General features: G+C 45.9%; 1 protein-coding gene across 3 annotated transcripts in view; it reads right to left on the bottom strand.

The window, feature by feature from the left end:
• The window catches only part of impact (impact RWD domain protein), a 109573-nt gene that overhangs the window by 61311 nt on the left and 24523 nt on the right, over window positions 1-23739 (bottom strand). For all 3 annotated transcript variants that reach the window (XM_068030770.1, XM_068030772.1, XM_068030771.1), the window contains one exon: window positions 12072-12166. In XM_068030770.1, coding sequence (XP_067886871.1) covers window positions 12072-12166 — 95 coding nt within the window. The remainder of the gene's footprint in view (window positions 1-12071; window positions 12167-23739) is intronic.

The raw sequence follows: 23739 nt of genomic DNA, 5'->3' as shown, positions 1-23739 counted from the left end.
TTGAATTTTTTGAGGCGGTAACTAGATGTGTAGATGAGGGTAAAGCAGTTGATGTAGTCTACATGGACTTCAGTAAGGCTTTTGATAAGGTCCCGCATGGGAGATTGGTTAAGAAGGTAAGAGCCCACGGGATCCAGGGCAATTTGGCAAATTGGATCCAAAATTGGCTTAGTGGCAGGAAGCAAAGGGTAATGGTCGAGGTTTGTTTTTGCGATTGGAAGCAGTGACCAGTGGTGTACGGCAGGGATCAGTGTTGGGACCCTTGCTGTTTGGAGTATACATTAATGATTTAGACGTGAATATAGGAGGGATGATCAGTAAGTTCACAGATGACATGAAATTAGTGGTGTCGTAAATAGTGAGGAGGCAAGTCTTAGATTACAGGACGATATAGATGAGCTGATAAGATGGGCAGAGCAGTGGCAAATGGAATTTAATCCTGAGAAGTGTGAGGTGATGCATTTTGGGAGGACTAACAAGGCAAGGGAATACACAATGGACGGTAGGATTCGAGGAAGTACAGAAGGTCAGAGGGACGTTGGTGTACTTGTCCATAGATCACTGCAGGCAGCAGCACAGGTAGATAAGGTGGTTAGGAAAGCATATGGGATACTTGCCTTTATTAGCCGAGGCACAGAATATAAGAGCAGGGAGGTTATGATGGAGCTGTATAAAACGCTAGTTAGGCCACAGCTGGAGTATTGTGTACAGTTTTGGTCACCACACTATAGGAAGGATGTAATTGCACTGGAGAGGGTGCAGAGGAGATTCACCAGGATGTTGCCTGGGCTGGAGCATAGCAGCTATGAAGATAGACTGGACAGGCTAGGGTTGTTTACCTTAGAGCAGAGAAGGCTGAGGGGAGATCTGATTGAGGTATACAAAATTATGAGGGACATTGATAGGTTAGATGGGAAGAAACTTTTTCCCTTAGCAGAGGGGTCAAGAACCAGGAGGCATAGATTTAAGGTAAGGTGCAGGAGGTTTAGAGGGGATTTGAGGAAGATTTTTTTCACCCAGAGGGTGGTTGGAATCTGGAACGTACTGCCTCAAGAGGTGGTAGAGGCAGGAACCCTCACAACATTTATGTATTTAGATGAGCACTTGAAACGCCATAGCATACAAGGCTACAGGCCAAGTGCTGGAAAATGGGATTACAATAGTTAGGTGCTTGACGGCTGGCACAGACACGATGGGCCGAAGGGCCTGTTTCGGTGCTGTATAACTCTATGAGTCTATAAAGAGGAAGTATGAAAAGAAACTGGCAACTAACATAAAAGGGAATCCAAATGTAATAGGCATATAAATACTAAAAGAGTGGTAAAATGTGGAATCGAGCTGATTAGGGACCAAAAGGGGAATTTACACATGGAGGCAAAAGTATTAAATGTATACTTTGCATCTGTCTTTACCAAGGAAGATGATGCTACCCAGACCACAGAGAAAGAGGTGGTAATTAATACATGAGAAGGATTTAAAATTGATAAGGAGGAGGTATTAGATAGGTTGTCTATACTTAAAGTTGATAAAACACCAGGGCCAGATGAGATGCTTCCAAGGATACTGAGGGAACTGAGCGTGGATATTGTGGAAGCACTGGCCATAATTTTCCAGTATTCCTTAGACTCAGGGGTGGTGCCAGAGGACTAGAAAATTGCAAATGTCACAAACTTGTGCAAAAACGGATATAAAGATACCCCCAGCAACTACAGGCCAGTCAATATAACCTGGGTGGTGGGGAAACTTCTAGAAAGAATAATTCGGGACAAAATTAATAATCACGTGGACAAATGCGGGTTAAGTAAGGAAAGCCAGCATAGATTTGTTAGGGAAAATAATGTTTATCTAATTTGCTGGAGTTTTTTGAAGAGATAACTGAGAGGGTTGATGATAGCAATGCTGTTGATGTGGCGTGCATGGACTTCCAAAAGGCGTTTGATACAGTGTCACGCAACAGACTTGTGAGCAAAGTCACAGCTAATGGAATAAAAGGGACAGTAACATTACAGATACGAAATTGGCTGAGTGACAAGAAACAGAGTCGTGCAGCATAGAAACAGGCCCATTGGCCCAACACGTCCATGCCGATCATAATGCCGATCTATACTAATCCCACTTGCCTGCATTATCTATATCCCTCTATGCCTTGCTCATTCAACTATCTGTCCAGATGCCTCTTAAATGTTGCTACTGTTCCTGCCTCCACCACCTCCTCTGGCAGTTCATTCCAGATACCCACTATTCTTTGTGTGAAAAATTTACCCCTTTGATCCCCTTTAAACCTCCTCCCTCTCACCTTAAATCTATGCCCTCTAGTTTTAGTCACCCTACCATGGGAAACAGACTCTGGCTATCTACCCTATCTATGCCTCTCATAATTTTATATACCTCTAAAATGTCCCCTCTCAGCCTCCTTCGCTCCAGGGAAAACAGACCCAGCCTATCCAATCTCTCTTTATAACTCAAGCCCTGAAAACCAGGCAACATCCTTGTGAATCTTTTCTGCACCGTCTCGAGCTTAATCACAGCTTTCCTGTAGTGCGGCAACCAGAACTGCACACAGTACTCCCAAGTGCGGCCTAACCAACGTTATGTAAAACTCTAACATGATGTCCCAACTCTTGTACTCAGTGTCTCGGCCGATGAAGGCAAGCATGCCATACGCCTTCTTCGCCACCCTGTCTACCTGTGTTGCTACTTTTAGGGAACTATGGACTTGCACCCCAAGGTCTCTCTGCTCAACAACACTCCCCAGGGCCCTGCCATTCACTGTATATGTCCTGCCCTGGTTTAACTTCCCAAAATGCATCACTTCACACTTGTCTGCATTAAATTCCATTTGCCACTCCTTTGCCCACTTTCCCGGTTGATCTATATCCTGTTGTAACCTTAGACAACCTTCTTCACTGTCCACTATACCACCAATTTTGGTATCATCTGCAAAATTACTAATCATGCCCCCTACATTCACATCCAAGTCATTAATGTATATGACAAACAACAGAGGGCCCAGCACCGATCCCTGCGGCACACCACTGGTCACCGGCCTCCAATCTGTAAAACAACCCTCCACTACCACCCTCTGCCTCCTATCACCAAGTCAATTTTGTATCCAATTGGTTAGCTCACCCTGGATCCCGTGTGTTCGAACCTTTTGGACCAGCCTACCCTGCGGGACCTTGTCAAAGGCCTTGCTAAAGTCCATGTAGACAACGTCCATCGCCCTGCCCTCGTCAATCCTCTTGGTCACCTCCTCAAAAAACTCAATCAAATTCGTGAGGTATGATTTCCCACGCACAAAGCCATGCTGACTATCCCTAATCAGACCATGCCTTTCCAAATACATATAAATCCTGTCTCTCAGAATCCCTTCCAATAACTTTCCCACCACTGATGCAAGGCTCACCGGCCTGTAGTTCCCTGGTTTATCCCTGCTGCCCTTCTTAAATAAAGGCACATTAGCTATCCTCCAGTCTTCCGGTACCTCACCCGTGGCTAACGATGATACAAAAGTCTCTGCCAGGGCCCCAGCAATCTCCTCCCTTACTTCCCAAAGCATCCTAGGATACACCTGGTCAAGTCCTTAATGTGCTTCAAAACCTCCAACACCTCCTCCTTTGTCATGTTGAAATGCTCCAGGATATCGGTGTTCCCTCCCTTGAACTCATTAGCTTCCATGACCTTCTCCACGGTAAATATGGACGAGAAATATTCATTTAAGACCTCGCCCATTTCCTGTGACTCCACACATAGATTGCCACACTGATCCTAAAGGGAACCTAAACTCTCCCTAGCTACCCTTTTACTCTTAATATACTTATAGAATCTTTTAGGTTTCTCCTTTATCTTATCTGCCAGGGAAATCTCATGGCCCCTTTGCACCCTCCTAATTTCCTTCTTAAGTGTACTCCTACATCCCCTACACACCTCGAGGGACTCGCTTGATCCCAGCTGCCTATACCTGACATATGCCTCCTTCTTTATCCTGACCAGACCCTCAATATCCCTCGTCAACCAAGGTTCCCTAAACTCGCCAGCCTTGCCCTTCCATCTAACAGGAACATGCTGGCCCTGAACTCTTCCTATCTCACTTTTAAAAAGCCTCCCACTTGCCAGACGTCCCTTTACCTGTAAACAGCCTCTCCCATTCAACTTTTGAGAGTTCCTGTCTGATGCCATCGAAATTAGCCTTCCCCCAATTTAGGACTTCAACTTGAGGACCAGTCCTATCCTTTTCCATAACTATCTTGAAGCGAATAGAGATAAGGTCACTGGTCCCAAAGTGCTTCCCCACTGGCACATCAACCAGTGAGTAGTGATTAATGCATGGTTTTCGGGCTGGAGGAAGGTTTGTAGTGGAATTCCCTGGGGCTCAGTGTTGGGACCCTTGCTCTTCCTGTTCTATATTAATGATCTAGACCTTGGTGTACAGGGCACAATTTCAAAATTTGCAGATGATATGCATTGTGAACTGATGATAGTACAGAACTTCAAAGGATGTGGACAAGTTGGCAGAATGGGCAGACAAGTGGCAGATGAGGTTCAATGCAGAGAAAGGTGAAGTGATTCATTTTGGTCGGAAGAACATGGAGAGACAATATAAAATAAAGGGTACAACTCTAAAGGGGGTGCAGGAACAGAGGGACCTGGGTGTATATGTACATAAGTTATTGAAGGTGGCAAGACACGTGGAGAGAGCAGTTAATAAAGCATACAGTATCCTGGCCTTCATTACTCGAGGCATAAAGTACAAGAGCAAGTAATAAAAACAGGAAATGCTGGAAATACTCAGCAGGTCTGGCAGCATCTGTGGAGTGAAAGCAAAGTTAACGTTTCAGGTCACTGACCTTTCATCAGAACTGACAAAGGTTAGAAATAGATTTTAAGCAAATAAAGTGGGGGTGGGGCAAGAGTTAACAAAAGTGAAGGTGTTGATAGGACAAGGTCACAGAGAATAACTGACCAGAACGTCATGGAGCAAAGGCAAACGGTATGATAATGGTGTGTTGAAAGACAAAGCGTTAGTGCAGAGAGGGTGTTAATGGACAGAAAAATGAACAGCCCTGGTCAATGCACAAACATGAAAAAAAACAGTGGGCAGGCACATGGTAAGAAAAATGAATGATGAAGCAAACTAAAATAAAATAATAAGAAAAAAAGAACTGAAAATAAAAAGGGGGGCCTGTCATGCTCTGAAATTACTGAACTCAATGTTCAGTCCGGCAGGCTGTAGTGTGCCTAATCGGTAAATGAGATGCTGTTCCTCGAGCTTGCGTTGATGTTCACTGGAACACTGCAACAAGCCCACGACAGAGATGTGGGCATGAGAGCAGGGGGGGAAGTGTTGAAATGGCAAGCAACCGGAAGCTCAGGGTCATGCTTCTGGACAGAGCAGAGGTGTTCCACAAAGCGGTCACCCAGTCTGCGTTTGTTGTCACCTCTACGTTGTGGAGACCATTATGAGCAGCGAATACTGTAGACTACATTGAAAGAAGTACAAGTAAATCGCTGCTTCACCTGAAAGGAGTGTTTGGGGCCTTGGATAGTGAGGAGAGATGAGGTAAAAGTGCAGGTATTACACCTCCTGCGATTGCATGGGAAAGTGCTGTGGGTAATGGAGGAGTGGACCAGGGTGTTATGGAGGGAACAATCCCTTCGAAATGCTGACAGGGGAGGGGAGGGGAGGGGAAGATGTGTTTGGTAGTGGCATCATGCTGGACATGGCAGAAATGGCGGAGGATGATCCTTTGGATATGGAGGTTGATGGGGTGGAAAGTGAGGACAAGGGGAACCCAGTCACAGTTCTGGGAGGGAGGGAGGGAGGGGAAGGGATGAGGGTAGAGGTGCAGGAAATGGGCCAGACACGGTTGAGGACCCTGTCAACAACAGTGTGGGGGGAATCCTCGGTTAAGGAAAAAGGAAGACGTATCAGAAGCACTGTCGTAGAAGGTTGCATCATCAGAGCCGGAGACGGAGAAACTGGGAGAATGGAATGGAGTCCTTACAGGAGGCAGGGTGTGAAGAAGTGTAGCCGAGGTAGCTGTGGGAGTCGGTGGGCTTACATATCCCACAAAAAGACAGGATATGTCGAACATGCCTTGTTCCAGTTCTGCTCAGGCCCTCTCCCCCAACTCTTTTTCCAGTACATTGATGACTATAATCGGTGCAGTTTCCTGCTCCCACCCCGAACTGGAAAAAGTCATCACATTTGCTTCCAATTTCCACCCTTTTCTCAACCTTTACACGATCCATCGCCGACACTTCCCTCCCTCAATTTCTCGGTCTCCTTCTCTGGGGTTAGGCTGTCTACGAATATTCATTATAAGCCCAACAACTCTTTTTTCTTTTTATTTTATTTTAGTTTGTTTCATCTTTCATTTTACTTAACATGTGCCTGCCCACTGTTTTGTTCATGTTTGTGCTTTGGGCCAGGGCTGTTCATTTTTCTGTCCATTAACACCCTTTCTGCACTAACGCTTTGTCTTTCAACACACCATTAACATACAGTTTTCCTTTGCTCCATGACCTTCCTGTCAGTTATTCTCTGTGACCCTATCCTATCAACACCTTCACTTTTGTTATCTCTTGCCCCACCCCCACTTTATTTGGTTAAAACTTATTACATTTCTAACCTTTGTCAGTTTTAATGAAGGTTCATCGACCTGAAAAGTTAACTTTGCTTCTCTCACCACAGATGCTGCCAGACCCGCTGAGTATTTCCAGCATTTTTTGTTTTTATTTCAGATTTCCAGCACCTGCAGTATTTTGCTTTTAAAGAAGAACAAGGAAGTTATGTTGAACTTGTATAAGACACTAGTTCGGCCTCAGCTGGAGTATTGTGTCCTGTTCTGGGCGCTGCACTTCAAGGAATATGTGAAGCCATTAGAGAGAGTGCAGAAAAAACTCACGGGAATGGTTCCAAGGATGAGGAATTTCAGTTATGAAGACAGATTGGAGAAGTTGGGACTGTTTTCCTTGGAAAAGAGAAGGCTGAGAGATGATTTGATAGAGGTATTCATAATCATGAGAGGTCTGGACAGAGTAGATAGAGAGAAACTGTTCCCACTCGTGAAAGGATTGAGAACGAGAGGGCACAGATTTAAAGTATTTGGTAAGAGAAGCAAAAGTGACATGAGGAAAAACTTTTTCACGCAGCGAGTGGTTAGGATCTGGCATTCGCTGCCTGACAGGCAGGATCAACTGTGGCTTTCAAAAGAGAATTAGATAGTTAGCTGAAAAGGAAGAATGTGCAAAGTTATGGGGAGAAGGCTGGGCAATGGACTAAGTGAATTGCTTGTTCGGAGAGCCGGTACAGTAACGATGGGTTGAATAGCCTCCTTCTGCGCTGTAACAAGGGGAGATGGTGACGTAGTGGTACTGTCACAGGACGAGTAGCCCAGAGACCCAGGGTATTGCACTAGGGACATGGGTTCAAATCCCACCACAGCAGATCGTGAAATTTGAATTCAATTAATAAATCTGGATTTAAAAAGCTAGTTTAATGATGGCCATGGAACCATTGTTAATTGTTGTAAAAACCCATCTGGTTCACTAATGTCCTTTAGGGAAAGAAATCTGCTGTCCTTACCTGGTCTGGCCTACATGTGACTCCAGACCCACAGCAATGTGCTTGACTTTTACATGCCCTCTGAAATGGCCTAGCAAGCCACTCAGTTGTGTCGAACCGCTACGAAGTCAATAAAAAGGAATGAAACCGGACAGACCACCTGGCATCGACCTAGGCACCGGAAATGACAATGGCAAACCCAGCCCTGTCGACCCTGCAAAGTCCTCCTTACTAACATCTGGGGGCTTGTGCCAAAGTTGGGAGAGTCCCACAGACTAGTCAAGCAACAGCCTGACATAGTCATACTCACGGAATCATACCTGACAGACAATGTCCCAGACACTGCCATCACCATCCCTGGGTATGTCCTGTCCCACCGGTAGGACAGACCCAGCAGAGGTGGTGGCACAGTGGTATGCAGTAGGGAAGGAGTTGCCCTGGGAGCCCTCAACATCGACTTTGGACTCCATGAAGTCTCATGACATCAGGTCAAACATGGACAAGGAAACCTCCTGCTGATTACCACCTACCGCCCTCCCTCAGCTGATGTCAGTACTTGTCCATGTTGAACAGCACTTGGAGGAAGCACTGAGGGTGGCAAGGGCACAGAATGTACAACGGCTTCAATGTCCATCACCAAGATTGGTTCGGTAGCACCACTACTGACCGAGCTGGCCAAGTCCTAAAGGACATAGCTGCTAGACTGTGTATGCGGCAGGTGGTGAAGGAACCAACAAGAGGGAAAAACATACTTGAACTCATCCTCACCAATCTGCCTGCTGCAGATGCATCTGTCCATGACAGTATTGGTAGGAGTGACCATCGCACAGTCGTTGTGGAGAAGAAGTCCCACCTTCACATTGAGGATACCCTTCATTGTGTTGTGTGGCACTACCACCGTGCTAAATGGGATTGATTTCAAACAGATCTAGCAATGCAAAACTGGGCATCCACGAGGCGCTGTGGGCCATCAGCAGCAGCAGAATTGTACTCAACCACAATCTGTAACCTCATGGCCCAGCATATCCCCCACTCTACCATTACCATCAAGCCAGAAGACCAATCCTGGTTCAATGAAGAGTGTAGGAAGGCATGCCAGGAGCAGCACCAGCCATACCAATGAATGAGGTGTCAACCTGGTGAAGCTACAACACAGGACTATCTGCGTGCCAAACTGCGTAAGCAGCATGCGATAGACAGAGCTAAGCGATCCCATAACCAACGGATCAGATCTAAGCTCTACAGTCCTGCCACATCCAGCCGTGAATGGTGGTGGACAATTAAACAACTAACTGGAGCAGGTGGCTCCACAAATATCCCCATCCTCAATAAAAGCAAAATACTGCGGATGCTGGAAATCTGAAATAAAAACAAGAAATACTGGAACCACTCAGCAGGTCTGGCAGCATCTGTGGAAAGATGCTGCCATCCTCAATGATGGGGGAACCCAGCACATCAGTGCAAAAGATAAGGCTGAAACATTTGCAACTATCTTCAGCCAGATGTGCCAAGTTGATGATCCATCTGGGCCTCCTCCTGAAGTCACCAGCATCACAGATGCCAGACTTCAGCCAATTCGATTCACTCCGTGTGATATCAAGAAACGACTGAAGGCACTGGACACTGCAAAGGCTATGGGCCCGGCTAATATTCCGGCAATAGTACTGAAGACCTGTGCTCCAGAACTTGCCACACCCCTAGCCAAGCTGTTCCAGTACAGCTACAACACTGGCATCTACACTGCAATGTGGAAAATTGCCCAGGTATGTCCTGTACACAAAAAGCAGGACAAGCCCAACCCAGCCAATTACCGCCCCATCAACCTACTCTCAATCATCAGTCAAGTGATGGAAGGGGTCATCAACAGTGCCATCAAGCAGCACTTGCTTAACAATAACCTGCTCAGTAACGCTCAGTTTGGGTTCCGCCAGGGCCACTCAGCTCCTGACCTCATTACAGCCTTGGTTCAAACATGGACAAAACAGCTGAACTCAAGAGGTGAGGTGACAGTGATTGATGAAGCAGCTGAAGATGGTTGGGCCTAGGACATTACCCTGAAGAACTCCTGCAGTGATATCCTGGAACTCAGATGATTGACCTCCATCAACCACAACCATCTTCCTTTGCGCTAGGTACGACTCCAACCAGCAGAGAGTTTTCCCCCGATTCCCATTGACTCCAGTTTTGCTAGGGCCCCTTGATGCCGTACTCGGTCAAATGCTGCCTTGATGTCAAGGACAGTCACTCTCACCTCACCGGATGTACGCTGATGATTACACAATGTTCAGCACCATTCATGACTCCTCAGATACTGAAGCAGTCCGTGTAGAAATGCAGCAAGACTTGGACAATATCCAGACTTGGGCTGATAAGTGGCAAGTAACATTCGTGCCACACAAGTGCCAGGCAATGACCATCTCCAACAACAGAGAATCTAACCATCTCCCCTTGACATTCAATGGCATTACCATCGCTGAATCCCCCACTATCAACATCCTAAGGGAGACCAGAAACTGAACTGGAGTAGCCATATAAATACCGTAGCTACAAGAGCAGGTCAGAGGCTAGGAATCCTGCGGCGAGTAACTTACCTCCTGACTCCCCAAAGCCTGTCCACCATCTACAAGGCACAAGTCAGGAGTGTGATGGAATACTCTCCACTTGCCTGGATAGGTGCAGCTCCAACAACACTCAAGAAGCTCGACACCATCCAGGACAAAGCAGCCTCTTGATTGGCACCCCATCCACAAACATTCACTCCCTCCACCACCAAAGCACAGTGGCAGCAGTGTGTACCATCTACAAGATGCACTGCAGCAATGCACCAAGGCTCCTTAAACTGCACCTTCCAAACCCACGACCTCTACCAACTAGAAGGACAAGGGCAGCAAATGCATGGGAACACCACCAACTGCAAGGTCCCCTCCAAGTCACACACCATCCTGACTTGGAACTACATCGCCGTTCCTTCACTGTCGCTGGGTCAAAATCCTGGATCTCCCTTCCTAACAGCACTGTGGGTGTACCTACCCCAAATGGACTGCAGCAGTTCAAGAAGGCAGCTCACCACCACCTTCTCAAGGGCAATAAATGCTGGCCTGGCCAGTGACGCCCACATCCCATGAAAAAAAAAATTCTGTGATTCTGTGATATGAAGGGTTTTAATAGAGTAAATAAGGGAAACGGTTTCCACTGGTAGGTGGGTCAGTAACCAGAGGACACAGATTTAAGGTAATTGGGGAAAGAGTCAAAGCAGAGATGAGGAGAACACTTTTTCTACACAGTGAGTTGTTGTGATCTAGAATGTGCTGTCCGAAAGGGTGATGAAAGCAGATTCAATGGTGACTTTCAAAGGGAATTGGATCTATGAACAGAGAAATTTGCAGGGCTGTGGGAAAATCAGGGGAGAATGGCACTAATTAATGAGTCGGCAAAGAACCAGCACAGGCTTGATGGCCCGAATTGTCTCCTTCTCTGCTGCAAGATTCGATGATTCTGTAAACAGTGCCTTAACTTTCAAACAAACACAATGCACTAATATACCACATAGAGCAGCCTAATGGAACAATGAACTTTAAACAACTATATAAAAAAAATCTTCCCCAGTCTCCCACAAGACTGAGGAGGAAAATCTCAATAAATCTGGAGTGTCAAAAAAGATGCTGGGCTTTAGATTTCCCTGATGGTTAGAGATATACAGAGGAGGTGGCAGAGGAAAGCTTCATGTTACCTGCGGTGTGCGTGTCTCTGGTGGCTGCTTGCGAGATTCTGATTGTCTGTGAAAATCCTTCTGAGAGTAATGCTTTTGAGGCTGCGATGGCAATTCTGCATTGCAGCCTGAGAAATAAGTTAAACGCTCAAATATTCTCCAATAACGGTGAGACAGCTGGAGGTTAAGGGGTGATAACAAAATCTCGTTTAGAATTCTCCTGGTGTGCGGGCCAATATTCTCCCCGCAACTACCACCAAACCAAAACATTTCTCTTCCTCAAACTGTTCATTCATTTGCTACTCATGGGATCTTGCTGTGCAAAAAAATAGGCTGTTGTACTTGTCTACGTAATGACGACTATACTTTAAAATTATGTCACTGGATGTAAAGGGAACATCAGCCTAATTTGTTTTTTTTTAAACATAGCGAGTTATTGTGATCTGGAATGCACTGCCTGAAAGGGCAGTGAAAGCAGATTCAGTAATAACTTTTAAAATTCCTCTGAGAAAGTTACTATTGAATCGGCTTCCACCGCATTCCAGATCACAACAACTCACTGTGTAAAAAAATTCACCACCTCTCCCCTCTGCTTCTTTTGCCAATTATCTTAAATCTGTCCCCTCTGGTTACTGACTCTGCAAATTTTTCCTTTTCAAGAGCATATCCAACATTGTTTGCAATTTTTTTTTGTAAATCAACGAGCCGAGTTAAACAAAATAGATTTTCTGAATTCCTAAAACTTCCTTCTCCCTTTTATGGAAATAAACCTCACCAATTTCCACCAGCACAAACCTGGTTCGGAGTCACTACAGGAGCAAGGTGTGCCTGAAACGTACTCCTCCGATCTGTGATTGGCTCCCCGTGGGTCATCGGTGGAAGCTGTTCATCTGGAAGTTGATGGAAGAATCACGGGTTGAATCACTTGTACAATAGTATTTTCATTGCCTGCATCGTGCTATTGCAGTTACTGTTAGAGGGCTTGACAGCGTAGATGCTGGGAGGATCCACCTGGCTGGAATGACTAGAACTAAAGAGTCACAGGCTGGGATTTTCTCAGAGGGGAAAAGGTCCTGATGTGAGGACCAAATGCGGGTCTCAAACCCACATGGGCGGGCAGTGGGACCCGAGCGGCAATCTTCCTGGTGGTGGCACCTTAATTGGCCGCCGCTAGGCCCGCCATCAACTAAGGACAGCAGCCTGGCTCTCCACTGTACTGACCCAATCAGAGGGCCGACAGCTCTGCTGCCTTGGCACCACCTCCGAGAGAGAGTTGGCCGCTGCAGAGGCTGTAAGGAGAACCAGAGAGCGTCTCAATTTTGAGACGCCCTCGCAGGGTGTTTAGAAATTTTTGTCTCTGCCGGGGCCAGGCCCCAGTGACCGGAGAGGTTACCCCTCCAGCAGCGGTGTCGGGGCTGCTGAGGGCCCTCCTCCTTGGGCCATGGAACCTCCAGATGCGATGGCACAGCACCCCCCCACAACCCCAGGAAATCACCTCTATGCAGCTGGTGGCCTCCCCACTGCCAGCAAAATACCAGCAGACTGGGTAAATGGCCTTTCATTGGCCACTCGCCTCTGGTTGCTGGGCGGCCAAGCTGCTGCAGGTCCCACCGCTGGTAAAATGGCACCGGCGGCAGGGATGCGCTGGGGAGCCCTCCCAACCCAGCACTCCAATATTTTACCGGCGACTCCCCCCCCCGCCCCCTCCCCCCACCCCGCTCCCAGCCTGCCACCCAGAGGTCAAGAAAATCTTGGCCATCGTCTTGGGATAGGGGATGACCATTCAGGGCTGAGATGAGGAGAATTTTCTTTACTCAAAGGGTTGTGAATCTTTGGAATTCTCTACCCCAGGGGGCTGTGGATGCTCAGTCGTTTAAGTACATTCAAGACTGAGATGAAAAGTTTTTGGATTCGAATGGATATGGGGATAGTACGGGAAAGTAGAGTTGATAGAAAAGTTCAGCTATAATCCTGCTGAATGGTGGAGCAGGCTCAAGGGGACATATGGCCTATCCCTGCTCCTGCTTCTTATGTTCTTACAGAAATTTCATGGCATTATACAGCACAGCAGGAGGCCATTCACCCATCGTGCCGATGCCATCTCTTTGAAAGAAAGAGCTATCCATTTAGCCCCACTCCCCTGCTCTTTTCCAATAGCCCTCTAAGTTTTCTCCCCTCATTATTCTGAATTTGCTTATTTTAAATATTGAGTCATAATCTGGCACTGGGCCCTACTCACATTTCAAGATTCCTTGGCTCCTAACCATGCCATGAATTAGATATTATATTTTAAAATGCATTTAGAGTTAAAGCTCACTTTAAAATAATGAGGGGTTTTGATAAACAAGAGAAACTCTTTCTTCTAGCAGGAGGGTTAGTAAGTAGTGCCTACAGATTTAAGGTAATTGGCCAAAAAGCCAGAGGAAGGTGCGCTGCCTGAAAGGGCGGTGGAAGCAGATTCAATCGTAACTTTCAGATGAGAATTGGATAAATACTTGGAAAGGAGAAATTTACAGGGCTATGGGGAAAGAGCAGGGAAGTGGTACGAATTGGATTGTGCTTTCCAAGAGATGGCATGAGTGGCTCGTAACTCTCGGGGTATTCTCGCTTCAGGTTTGCCATTGATTGAAATGAGAGGGGTCCCGGGTTCAAATCCTGGAAGAGCCCTGCTTGGTTTCTATTTATTGTGGGGGGGGGGGGGGGACAAAGCGGTGTCATGGTGGTAATGTCACTAAACTACTAATCCAGAGGCCCAGGCTATTGCCCCGGGGACACGGGTTTAAATCTCACTACGGCAGCCGGTGGAATTTAAATTCAATTAAATCAAATTAATTATGTTTTAAAATCTGGAATTGAAAGCTTGTGTCAGTAATAGTGCCATGAAACTAATCATTCATGGTCATAAAAACCCATCTGGTTCACTAATGACCTTCAGGGAGGGAAATCTGCCGTCCTTACCTGGTCTGGCCTACATGTGACTCCAAACCCACAGTAATGTGGCCGATTCTTAACTGCCCTCTGAAATGGCCTTGCAAGCCACTCAGTTGTCAAGGGCAATTGAGATGAGCAACAAATGCTGGTTTTGCCAGCGGCGCCCATATCCCATGAAAGCATTTTTTTTTTTAAAAAGCCGATGGCCTCCTGCTGTGCTGTACATTTGCAAGTATCTATGATGGATTTTATGGTGCTACCCACATCAACATGAATGGTGCTAACAACAATTAGAGCCCTGTACAGAGCACTGAAATGAAAACAGGTTATTAGTTTAAAACATATGTGCCATTTTAAGGCATGCAAATGATTAATACTACACGGCTGTGCAATATCAGCTAAGCATTTGTTGAGAGTTCATGGTGGTTTTAGCACTCAGGAATATAGGTCTCACAGCAGCAGGCTGCATTTATATAGCTCCTCTAATGTCGTAAATCATCATGAGACGTGTAACCTGCTTGCTCAGGTGGCAGTTAAAGATCCCATGGCACTTTTGCGAAGTAGAACAAGGGAGTTCTCCCCGGTGTCCTGGCCAATATTTATCCCTCAACCAACATCACTAAAACAGATTATCTGGTCATTATCACATCGCTGTTTGAGGGCGCTTGCTGTGAAGATACTGCCTGTCGCGTTTCCTGCATTACAGCAGTGACTTGTAAAGTGCTTTGAGATGTCCAGTCATCGTGAAAGGTGCTATATAAATGCAAGTCTTTCTTTCTTTAAGGCATTTCACAGGAACATTATCAAACAAAATTTGACCCGGAGCCACATAAGGAGATATTCGCTCAGGTGACCAAAAGTGTGGTCAAAGAGCTCAGTTTAAGAAGCATTTTAAACGAGAGAGAGGCAGTGAGGTTTTGGGAGGGAATTCCAGAACTTAGGACTGAGGCAGCTGAAGGCACAGCCAACAATGAAGGAGCAATGGAAATCGGGGATGCTCAAGCAGCCAGAACTGAAGGAACGCAGAGATTTCGCAGGGTTGTGGGGCTGGAGGAGATTACAGAGATAGGGAGGGGCGAGGCACGGGAGGGATTTAAAAACAAGGATGAGAATTTTAAAATTGAGACGTGAGACAACGTAGATCAGTGAGCACAATGATGACGGATGAATGGGACTTGGTAACAGTTAGGATATAGAATGGTATTGGACAATTAAACAGCTTACAGGAGGAGGTGGCTCCACTAATATCCCCATCCTCAATGATGGTGGAGCCCAGCACATCAGTGCAAAAAATAAGGCTGAAGCATTCGCAACAATCTTCAGGCAGATGTGCCGAGTGGATGATCCATCTCGGCCTCCTCCTGAAGTCCCCAGCATCACAGATGCCAGACTTCAGCCAATTCAATTCGATCCACATGATATCAAGGCACTGGATACTGAAAAGGCCATGGGCCCCCACAACATTCCGGCAATTGTACCGAAGACCTGTGCTCCAATACTTGCCGCGTTTCCAGCTACGCTGTTCCAGTACAGCTACAACACAGACATCTATCCGGAAATGGGGAAAATTGCCCAGGTATGTCCTGCACACATAAAGTAGGACAAGTTCAACCCGGCCAATTAACGCCCTTTCAGTCTACTCTCAATCATCAGTAAAGGGATGGAAGGTGTCGTAGACAGTGCTACCAAGCGGCACTTGCTCAGCAATAATCTGCTCACTGACGCTCAGTTTGGGTTCTGCCAGGACCACTCAGCTCCTGACTTCATTACAGCCTTGGTTCAAACATGGACAAAAGGGCTGAACTCAAAAGGTGAGGTGAGAGTAACTGCCCTTGACATCAAGGCAGCATTTGACCAATGTTCAGCACCATTCGTGACTCCTCAGATACTGAAGCAGTCCGTGGAGAAATACAGCAAGACTTGGACAATATCCAGACTTGGGCTGATCAGTGGCAAGTAACATTTGAGTTACTCAAGTGCCAGGCAATGACCATCTCCAACAAGAGAGAATCTAACCATCTCCCCATGACATTCAATGGCATTACCATCGCTGAATGCCCCACGATCAACATCCTAGGGGCTAACATTGACCAGAAACTGAACTGGAGTAGCCATATAAATACCATGGATACAAGAGCAGGTCAGAGGCTAGGAATCCTGCGACAAGTAACTCACCTCCTGACTCCCCAAAGCCTGTCCACCATCTACAAGGCACAAGTCAGGAGTGTGATGGAACACTCTCCACTTGCCTGGATGGGTGCAGCTCCAACAGCACTCAAGAAGCTCGACACCATCCAGGACAAAGCAGCCCGCTTGATTGGCACCCCATCTACAAACATTCACTCCCTCCACCACCGACGCACAGTGGCAGCAGTGTGTACCATCTACAAGATGCACTGCAGCAACTCACCAAGGCTCCTTGGACAGCAACTTCCAAACCCACGACCTCTACCACCTAGAAGGACAAGGGCAGCAAATGCATGGGAACACCACCACCTGCAAGTTCCCCTCCAAGTCACACACCATCCTGACTTGGAACTATATCGCTGTTCCTTCACTGGCACTGGGTCAAAATTCTGAAACTCCCTTCCTACTAGCACTCTGGGTATACCTACCCCACATGGACTGCAGCAGTTCAAGAAGGCAGCTCACCACCACCTTCTCAAGGGCAATTGGGAATGAGCAATAAATGCTGGCCTGGCTAGCGACGCCCACATCCCATGAATGAATTTTAAAAAAACACAGTGGAGTTTTGGATGAGCTCAAGTTTATGAGGAGTTGAAGATGGGAGGCCGACCAAGAGAGTATTGGAATAGTCAAGTCCTGAGGGAACAAAGGCATGGATGAGAGTTTCAGCAGCAGATAAACAGAGACAGAGGCTCTCTGCCTGTCTCTCCTCCTTTTAGATGCTCCTAAAAACATCTTTTGACCAATCTATCCTGATATCTTATGTGGCTCGTTGTGTAAGGCATTTGAATATCTCTTGTATTTTTGTTATGCTTGAGGCATTTGTTAATATCCCTCGCATTTCTGTTCATAAATAAAATGTAACCAGTTGTGGTGTGGACCAGTGTGTGGGACTGACTGGGTGGTAAAAATATGGAGGCGGAGGACATTGGGAGAAAGGGAGAAGATTTCTGACCGAAGACATCACTGAGGTTCGTATTGGACTTATTAAAAATAAAAGACAGTGCACTGGCAAGCAAGAACTTGGTTTAAAGTGTGTCTACTTCAACGCCAGGAGCATCCGGAATAAGGTGGGTGAGCTTGCAGCATGGGTTGGTACCTGGGATCTCGATGTTGTGGCCATTTCGGAGACATGGGTAGAGCAGGGGCAGGAATGGATGTTGCGGGTTCCGGGATTTAGATGTTTCAGTAAGAACAGAGAAGATGGTAAAAGAGGGGGGTGTGTGGCATTGTTAATCAAGGAGAGTATTACAGCGGCAGAAAGGACGTTTGAGGACTCGTCTACTGAGGTAGTATGGGCCGAGGTTAGAAACAGGAGAGGAGAGGTCACCCTGTTGGGAGTTTTCTATAGACCTCCGAATAGTTCCAGAGATGTAGAGGAAAGGATAGCGAAGATGATTCTCGACAGGAGCGAGAGTAACAGGGTAGTTGTTATGGGGGACTTTAACTTTCCAAATATTGACTGGAAATACTATAGTTCGAGTACTTTAGATGGGTCAGTTTTTGTCCAGTGCGTGCAGGAGGGTTTTCTGACACAGTATGTAGACAGGCCAACCAGGGGCGATGCCACATTGGATTTGGTACTGGGTAATGAACCCGGCCAGGTGTTAGATTTAGATGTAGGTGAGCACTTTGGTGATAGTGATCACAATTCGGTTAGGTTTACCTTAGCGATGGGCAGGGACAGGTATATACCACAGGGCAAGAATTATAGCTGGGGGAAAGGGAATTATGATGCGATTAGGCAAGATTTAGGATGCGTAGGATGGGGAAGGAAACTGCAGGGGATGGGCACAATCGAAATGTGGAGCTTATTCAAGGAGCAGCTACTGCGTGTCCTTGATAAGTATGTACTTGTCAGGCAGGGAGGAAGTTGTCGAGCGAGGGAGCCATGGTTTACTAAAGAAGTTGAAGCGCTTGTCAAGAGGAAGAAGAAGGCTTATGTTAGGATGAGACGTGAAGGCTCAGTTAGGGCGCTTGAGAGTTACAAGCTAGCCAGGAAGGATCTAAAGGGAGAGCTAAGAAGAGCAAGGAGAGGACACGAGAAGTCATTGGCGGATAGGATCAAGGAAAACCCTAAGGCTTTCTATAGGTATATCAGGAATAAAAGAATGACTAGAGTTAGATTAGGGCCAATCAAGGATAGTAGTGGGAAGTTGTGTGTGGAATCAGAGGAGATAGGGGAAGTGTTAAATGAATATTTTTTGTCAGTATTTACAGGAGAGAAAGAAAATGTTGTCGAGGAGAATACTGAGATTCAGACTACTAGGCTAGATGGGATTGAGGTTTACGAGGAGGTGTTAGCAATTTTGGAAAGTGTGAAAATAGATAAGTCCCCTGGGCCAGATGGGATTTATCCTAGGATTCTCTGGGAAGCCAGGGAAGAGACAGGATTTATAATCATCTTGAAAAGAATAAGTTCATTAGCGATAGTCAGCACGGTTTTGTGAAGGGTAGGTCGTGCCTCACAAACCTTATTGAGTTTTTCGAGAAGGTGACCAAACAGGTGGATGAGGGTAAAGCAGTGGATGTGGTGTATATGGATTTCAGTAAGGCGTTTGATAAGGTTCCCCACGGTAGGCTATTGCAGAAAATACGGAAGTATGGGGTTGAAGGTGATTTAGAGCTTTGGATCAGAAATTGGCTAGCTGAAAGAAGACAGAGGGTGGTGGTTGATGGCAAATGTTCATCCTGGAGTTTAGTTACTAGTGGTGTACCGCAAGGATCTGTTTTGGGGCCACTGCTGTTTGTCATTTTTATAAATGACCTGGAAGAGGGTGTAGAAGGGTGGGTTAGTAAATTTGCGGATGACACGAAGGTCGGTGGAGTTGTGGATAGTGCCGAAGGATGTTGTGGGGTACAGAGGGACATAGATAGGCTACAGAGCTGGGCTGAGAGATGGCAAATGGAGTTTAATGCGGAAAAGTGTGAGGTGATTCACTTTGGAAGGAGTAACAGGAATGCAGAGTACTGGGCTAATGGGAAGATTCTTGGTAGTGTCGATGAACAGAGAGATCTTGGTGTCCAGGTACATAAATCCCTGAAGGTTGCTACCCAGGTTAATAGGGCTGTTAAGAAGGCATATGGTGTGTTAGCTTTTATTAGTAGGGGGATCGAGTTTCGGAGCCACGAGGTCATGATGCAGCTGTACAAAACTCTGGTGAGGCCGCACCTGGAGTATTGCGTGCAGTTCTGGTCACCGCATTATAGGAAGGATGTGGAAGCTTTGGAAAGGGTGCAGAGGAGATTTACGAGGATGTTGCCTGGTATGGAGGGAAGGTCTTACGAGGAAAGGCTGAGGGACTTGAGGTTGTTTTCGTTGGAGATAAGGAGGAGGAGAGGTGACTTAATAGAGACATATAAGATAATCAGAGGGTTAGATAGGGTGGATAGTGAGAGTCTTTTTCCTTGGATGGTGATGGCAAACACGAGGGGACATAGCTTTAAGTTGAGGGGTGATAGATATAGGACAGATGTTAGAGGTAGTTTCTTTACTCAGAGAGTAGTAGGGGCGTGGAACGCCCTGCCTGCAACAGTAGTAGACTCGCCAACTTTAAGGGCATTTAAGTGGTCATTGGATAGACATATGGATGAAAGTGGAATAGTGTAGGTCAGATGGTTTCACAGGTCGGCGCAACATCAAGGGCCGAAGGGCCTGTACTGCGCTGTAATGTTCTAATGTAACCGAACAAGGACCTCCACTACACACTCGCAGACAGACAAGTCAGGACATGCCTGAACTGTTACAGACAGTCTGTCTACAACCACTCTCATGGACAACGGCCTATTGAAATATGTGTGAATGGTTTTCTTCTTGCCTTATCAAGATGCAGATATCACATCCATGGGTGGCATACATCCAAGACCCCTCGCTGCTGAGAGCAGGATATGACCACATACAGGTGGTCTTGCATAGCCAGGGTGGGATTGATAAGGCACTGAAACTCAATCGGATGACCCAGTTCAAAACATTACCTTGTCTGTTAAGGGGCCAGGGTCAGAAAGGGGTATAAAGCCACAGCTCACAAGGATATTGTTGCTGCAGCTGGGAAGTGTGACTTTGTCAGGCACATGAAGTCATGCAAAAGAAGTCATTCAGTGGACCTGACCACCTGGGAATGAGCTTCTGTACACGGCCTACTAAGCAACTGGTGTTGTAAGTATATACTATTGCTTGGAGAGTTAATAAAGGTGTTCCACATAAAGTGGAAATTGTATCCAAAGTCTATTCCATGTGATTGATACTCAGTATGGGGTCAGGACCTTAGAGGGAAGTGAGACCCCCTTTTTAAGACTCTAGCGACCATGATCAGGGACCCCGAAAGGCAAAGAAATGGCAATTTGTACTTTGGATGGGCTTGTGACAAAATGCGTGGCAGGGAAATTGCCTCTGAAGCAGGGGTGGGTACAGGTCATCCTGGAGGGGGCTGAATCAGTACACGGAGCTGAAAAGAGGACACAGGGATCCACTTGTAGGCGTGCCTTGGAAACAGCAGTTTGGCTAATGGCACTTCAGCAGCAGAGTAGGAGGTATGAGGCCGAGGTAGTAAAACTCAATCCAGAGCTTGAGAAGAGAGACAAGAAGCTTAGTGATTGTGAAGTGTTTGTGAAGGGGTTAATAATGCAGCTGGAGGGAGAGAGAAAGCCAGAACCCCCTGACGATAAGGATGAATAGGATAAGTGTCATCCTCCACCTGTCGCACCCCTACGGGCAGCCAGACAGGACGGGGAAGCCCTGGAAAAGGGGGTCAGGGGTTGCTGTAAAAAGAAAGTAAAAGCAGTTGGAGGAAAGTGGAGTCAAAACCAACAATGTAATTTATTTATCTTGCTTGCTTCTGTTTGAGTTCTGACTTAAGTTTCAAGTTGTCAAGACAAATGTTGTAAGAATGAAGAATGCAAAGGAAGCTTCCGATAATAATGTACGCGTGAGAGTTTTAATGTGTTCTGTGGCACTTTGAGTTTATAACTCATTATCGGAATTCATTTGGGTGCATAGAGATATGAAAGTGTGCATGTGATTATTGAGTGCGTTGTGTCAACTTAATGTTCTGTGAAGTTAAGTTGTGGATCTATGGGAAGCAATTAGTGTTGGGAGTTTATTGTGTTATTATATCTCCCAGGTAAAAGAGGTGCAGTGAAATGTAAGTAGCTCTAGTTTTTTTGTACCTTTAAGAAACCGTGAGCATATGCTGCAAAGGCTGTAAGACTTACAAGCTTCCTTTTATTTTGGACTAAACAGTTTCAGGTGTTTCTTGGGAATTAAACCGGTTTGGAGTTTTAATTACAGGCACTTCAGAAGTTTAATGAAAGACGATAACTAATGTAATTTGTTTTTTTTTTAAAAGCACATGCTATTTTTCTCTGCTTGTGTGTGGAATAAATTAATTTTTTGTGTGGATGATGTTTTGTGTGCTTCAAACTTCAGTGTTTTTTCTTCCTGAAATTGTGGTTTTGTGGTAGTAGTTTCAGCACTTTAAGTTTGAAAACTCACAGTAAAATTGTGAGATGGATTGGAAGGGAAGTGTTAACTGAAATAGTTGTTTTAAGTTATGAGATTCAAGGTTGGATTGCTGGCCAGGATCCCAACTTGAATCGGGTTTATGAAACATGTGGGGATTCTAATCCAGATACGAATTCACACAGTCATTTGGTAGTAGAGAACTTGAGTATTGCTGAAAATAGAGAGATGTTGTTGAAAATGTTCATATTGCACTCATCAGGACAATCTGCAAGAATACCAATGTAAGGAAAAACAACAACTTTATACTGTATGAGAAGGGAGTGCTGATTGGTTGACAAGTGAACTCTGATTGGTAGAAGCGTTGCCATGGAGAATACATCAGTTTATGGTGACTGACAGTTAACTGCCAAGATTTGTTTGAAACTGAAACCAGGCAGCTTGACTGTGATTGGTCAAGGCATTGCCCTGAGGAATGAACCAGCAAATGGCTGTTACTTATTTTGTTTAGCTGAAACAAGCTTTGTTTGTGTACATGCTCTTTCTATCTGTAAAGAACAGGCCCTGTGTATTAATGTATGTAGCTTCCAGTACGCGCAAATGCACCACACTGCGTCCCCTACTGACAATCTGAAATTGGTTGTCGGCGTAATTCTTAGCACACTGAGGGTTATTTAGCAAATGTGGCAAATAGCAACCTCGTAGAAAGGGTCTGAGCCATTTGCTCACCATGCAAGCTTGATGCTGCAATAGGGTGAATCAAAGACATCCTGCGTGACCATGGCTACCCTGATCACATCATTTCTCACTGTATATTGCGCAAACTTATGAATGGGCCTAAGGTCGTCATTTGCAGCCCTGAAAATTGCCCAGTCTACCTCAAGCTACACTGGAAGGGTAATGCATCCCAAAAATTTGAGCAACAGGTAAAGCTAGCTGTTTCACGCTGCTATTATGCAGGAGCAACACACGTATTCACCACTAACAGGATGCTGCCATCAAGCCAAAAAGGCGTCCTGACTAACACACATATGAGTAATGTAAGATATGAATTTCAATGCTAGTGTGATGCTAGGTATATAGGCCGTACGTCCCAAAGACTGGAGGATTGTATCAAACAACATGTCCCTTCTGCTGTTCGCAAAGGGCAAGATACAGGCTGTACCCAACCAGCCCATGCTTGCAAAACTCAAAACAGTGTCCAACATTATGGATAAATAAAAATTTACAGTTTTATTTGAAGAGAATTAAATAAATTGATCTTAATGTTAAGTGATCGACAGGTGCAGGAACTAGTGTTGAACAGAAAGGATCAATCCAAGTAATGCAAATTCCAGAAAAGAAAAAAAAGAGGGAAAATGTCCATAAAGCTGTGAGTAATAGAGTCAGGGATATGGAGACTGTTAGACTATGAAAGGGTGGGTATGGTTGGTGACACCCGGGGAGACAATAAGACATGTGGGGAGCAATTTCCACCTCAAGGGGTAGGTATCCATGTGAGCAAGAATAAAGATCAGGAATACGCTACTCAAGTAGCAGGGGCATCCGGGTGACATTACCGAGGAAGCCCCAACCTTTAAACGCACAGATAGTACTGTGAGGGGCCTCTAACAGACCCCAGGCCCAAAGAATGGTTTGGTTTTGATACGTACTGGGAAAATGTTATATCATGATGTGCACCATGAGGTGGCACAGGTTGATGTGGAATTTGACAGAGATAGGGTTGCCCAGGTGACGTGGGAGAACGAAGCACAGCCTGTCTGCCAAGTTATTGGACAACATGTTGGTACATGGAGTAAGGAGCAGCAGTGATGGGCCTGGTCTCTGGAGACAGGTGTAACAAAGGGGGCAAGCCGAAGGAGGAGGCAAAAGCTGGTCAATGACACA

This window comes from Heterodontus francisci, chromosome 5 (assembly GCF_036365525.1).
Source record: "Heterodontus francisci isolate sHetFra1 chromosome 5, sHetFra1.hap1, whole genome shotgun sequence".
In the NCBI taxonomy this organism is placed as follows: domain Eukaryota; kingdom Metazoa; phylum Chordata; class Chondrichthyes; order Heterodontiformes; family Heterodontidae; genus Heterodontus; species Heterodontus francisci.
This window is presented reverse-complemented; position numbering and strand designations above follow the sequence as displayed.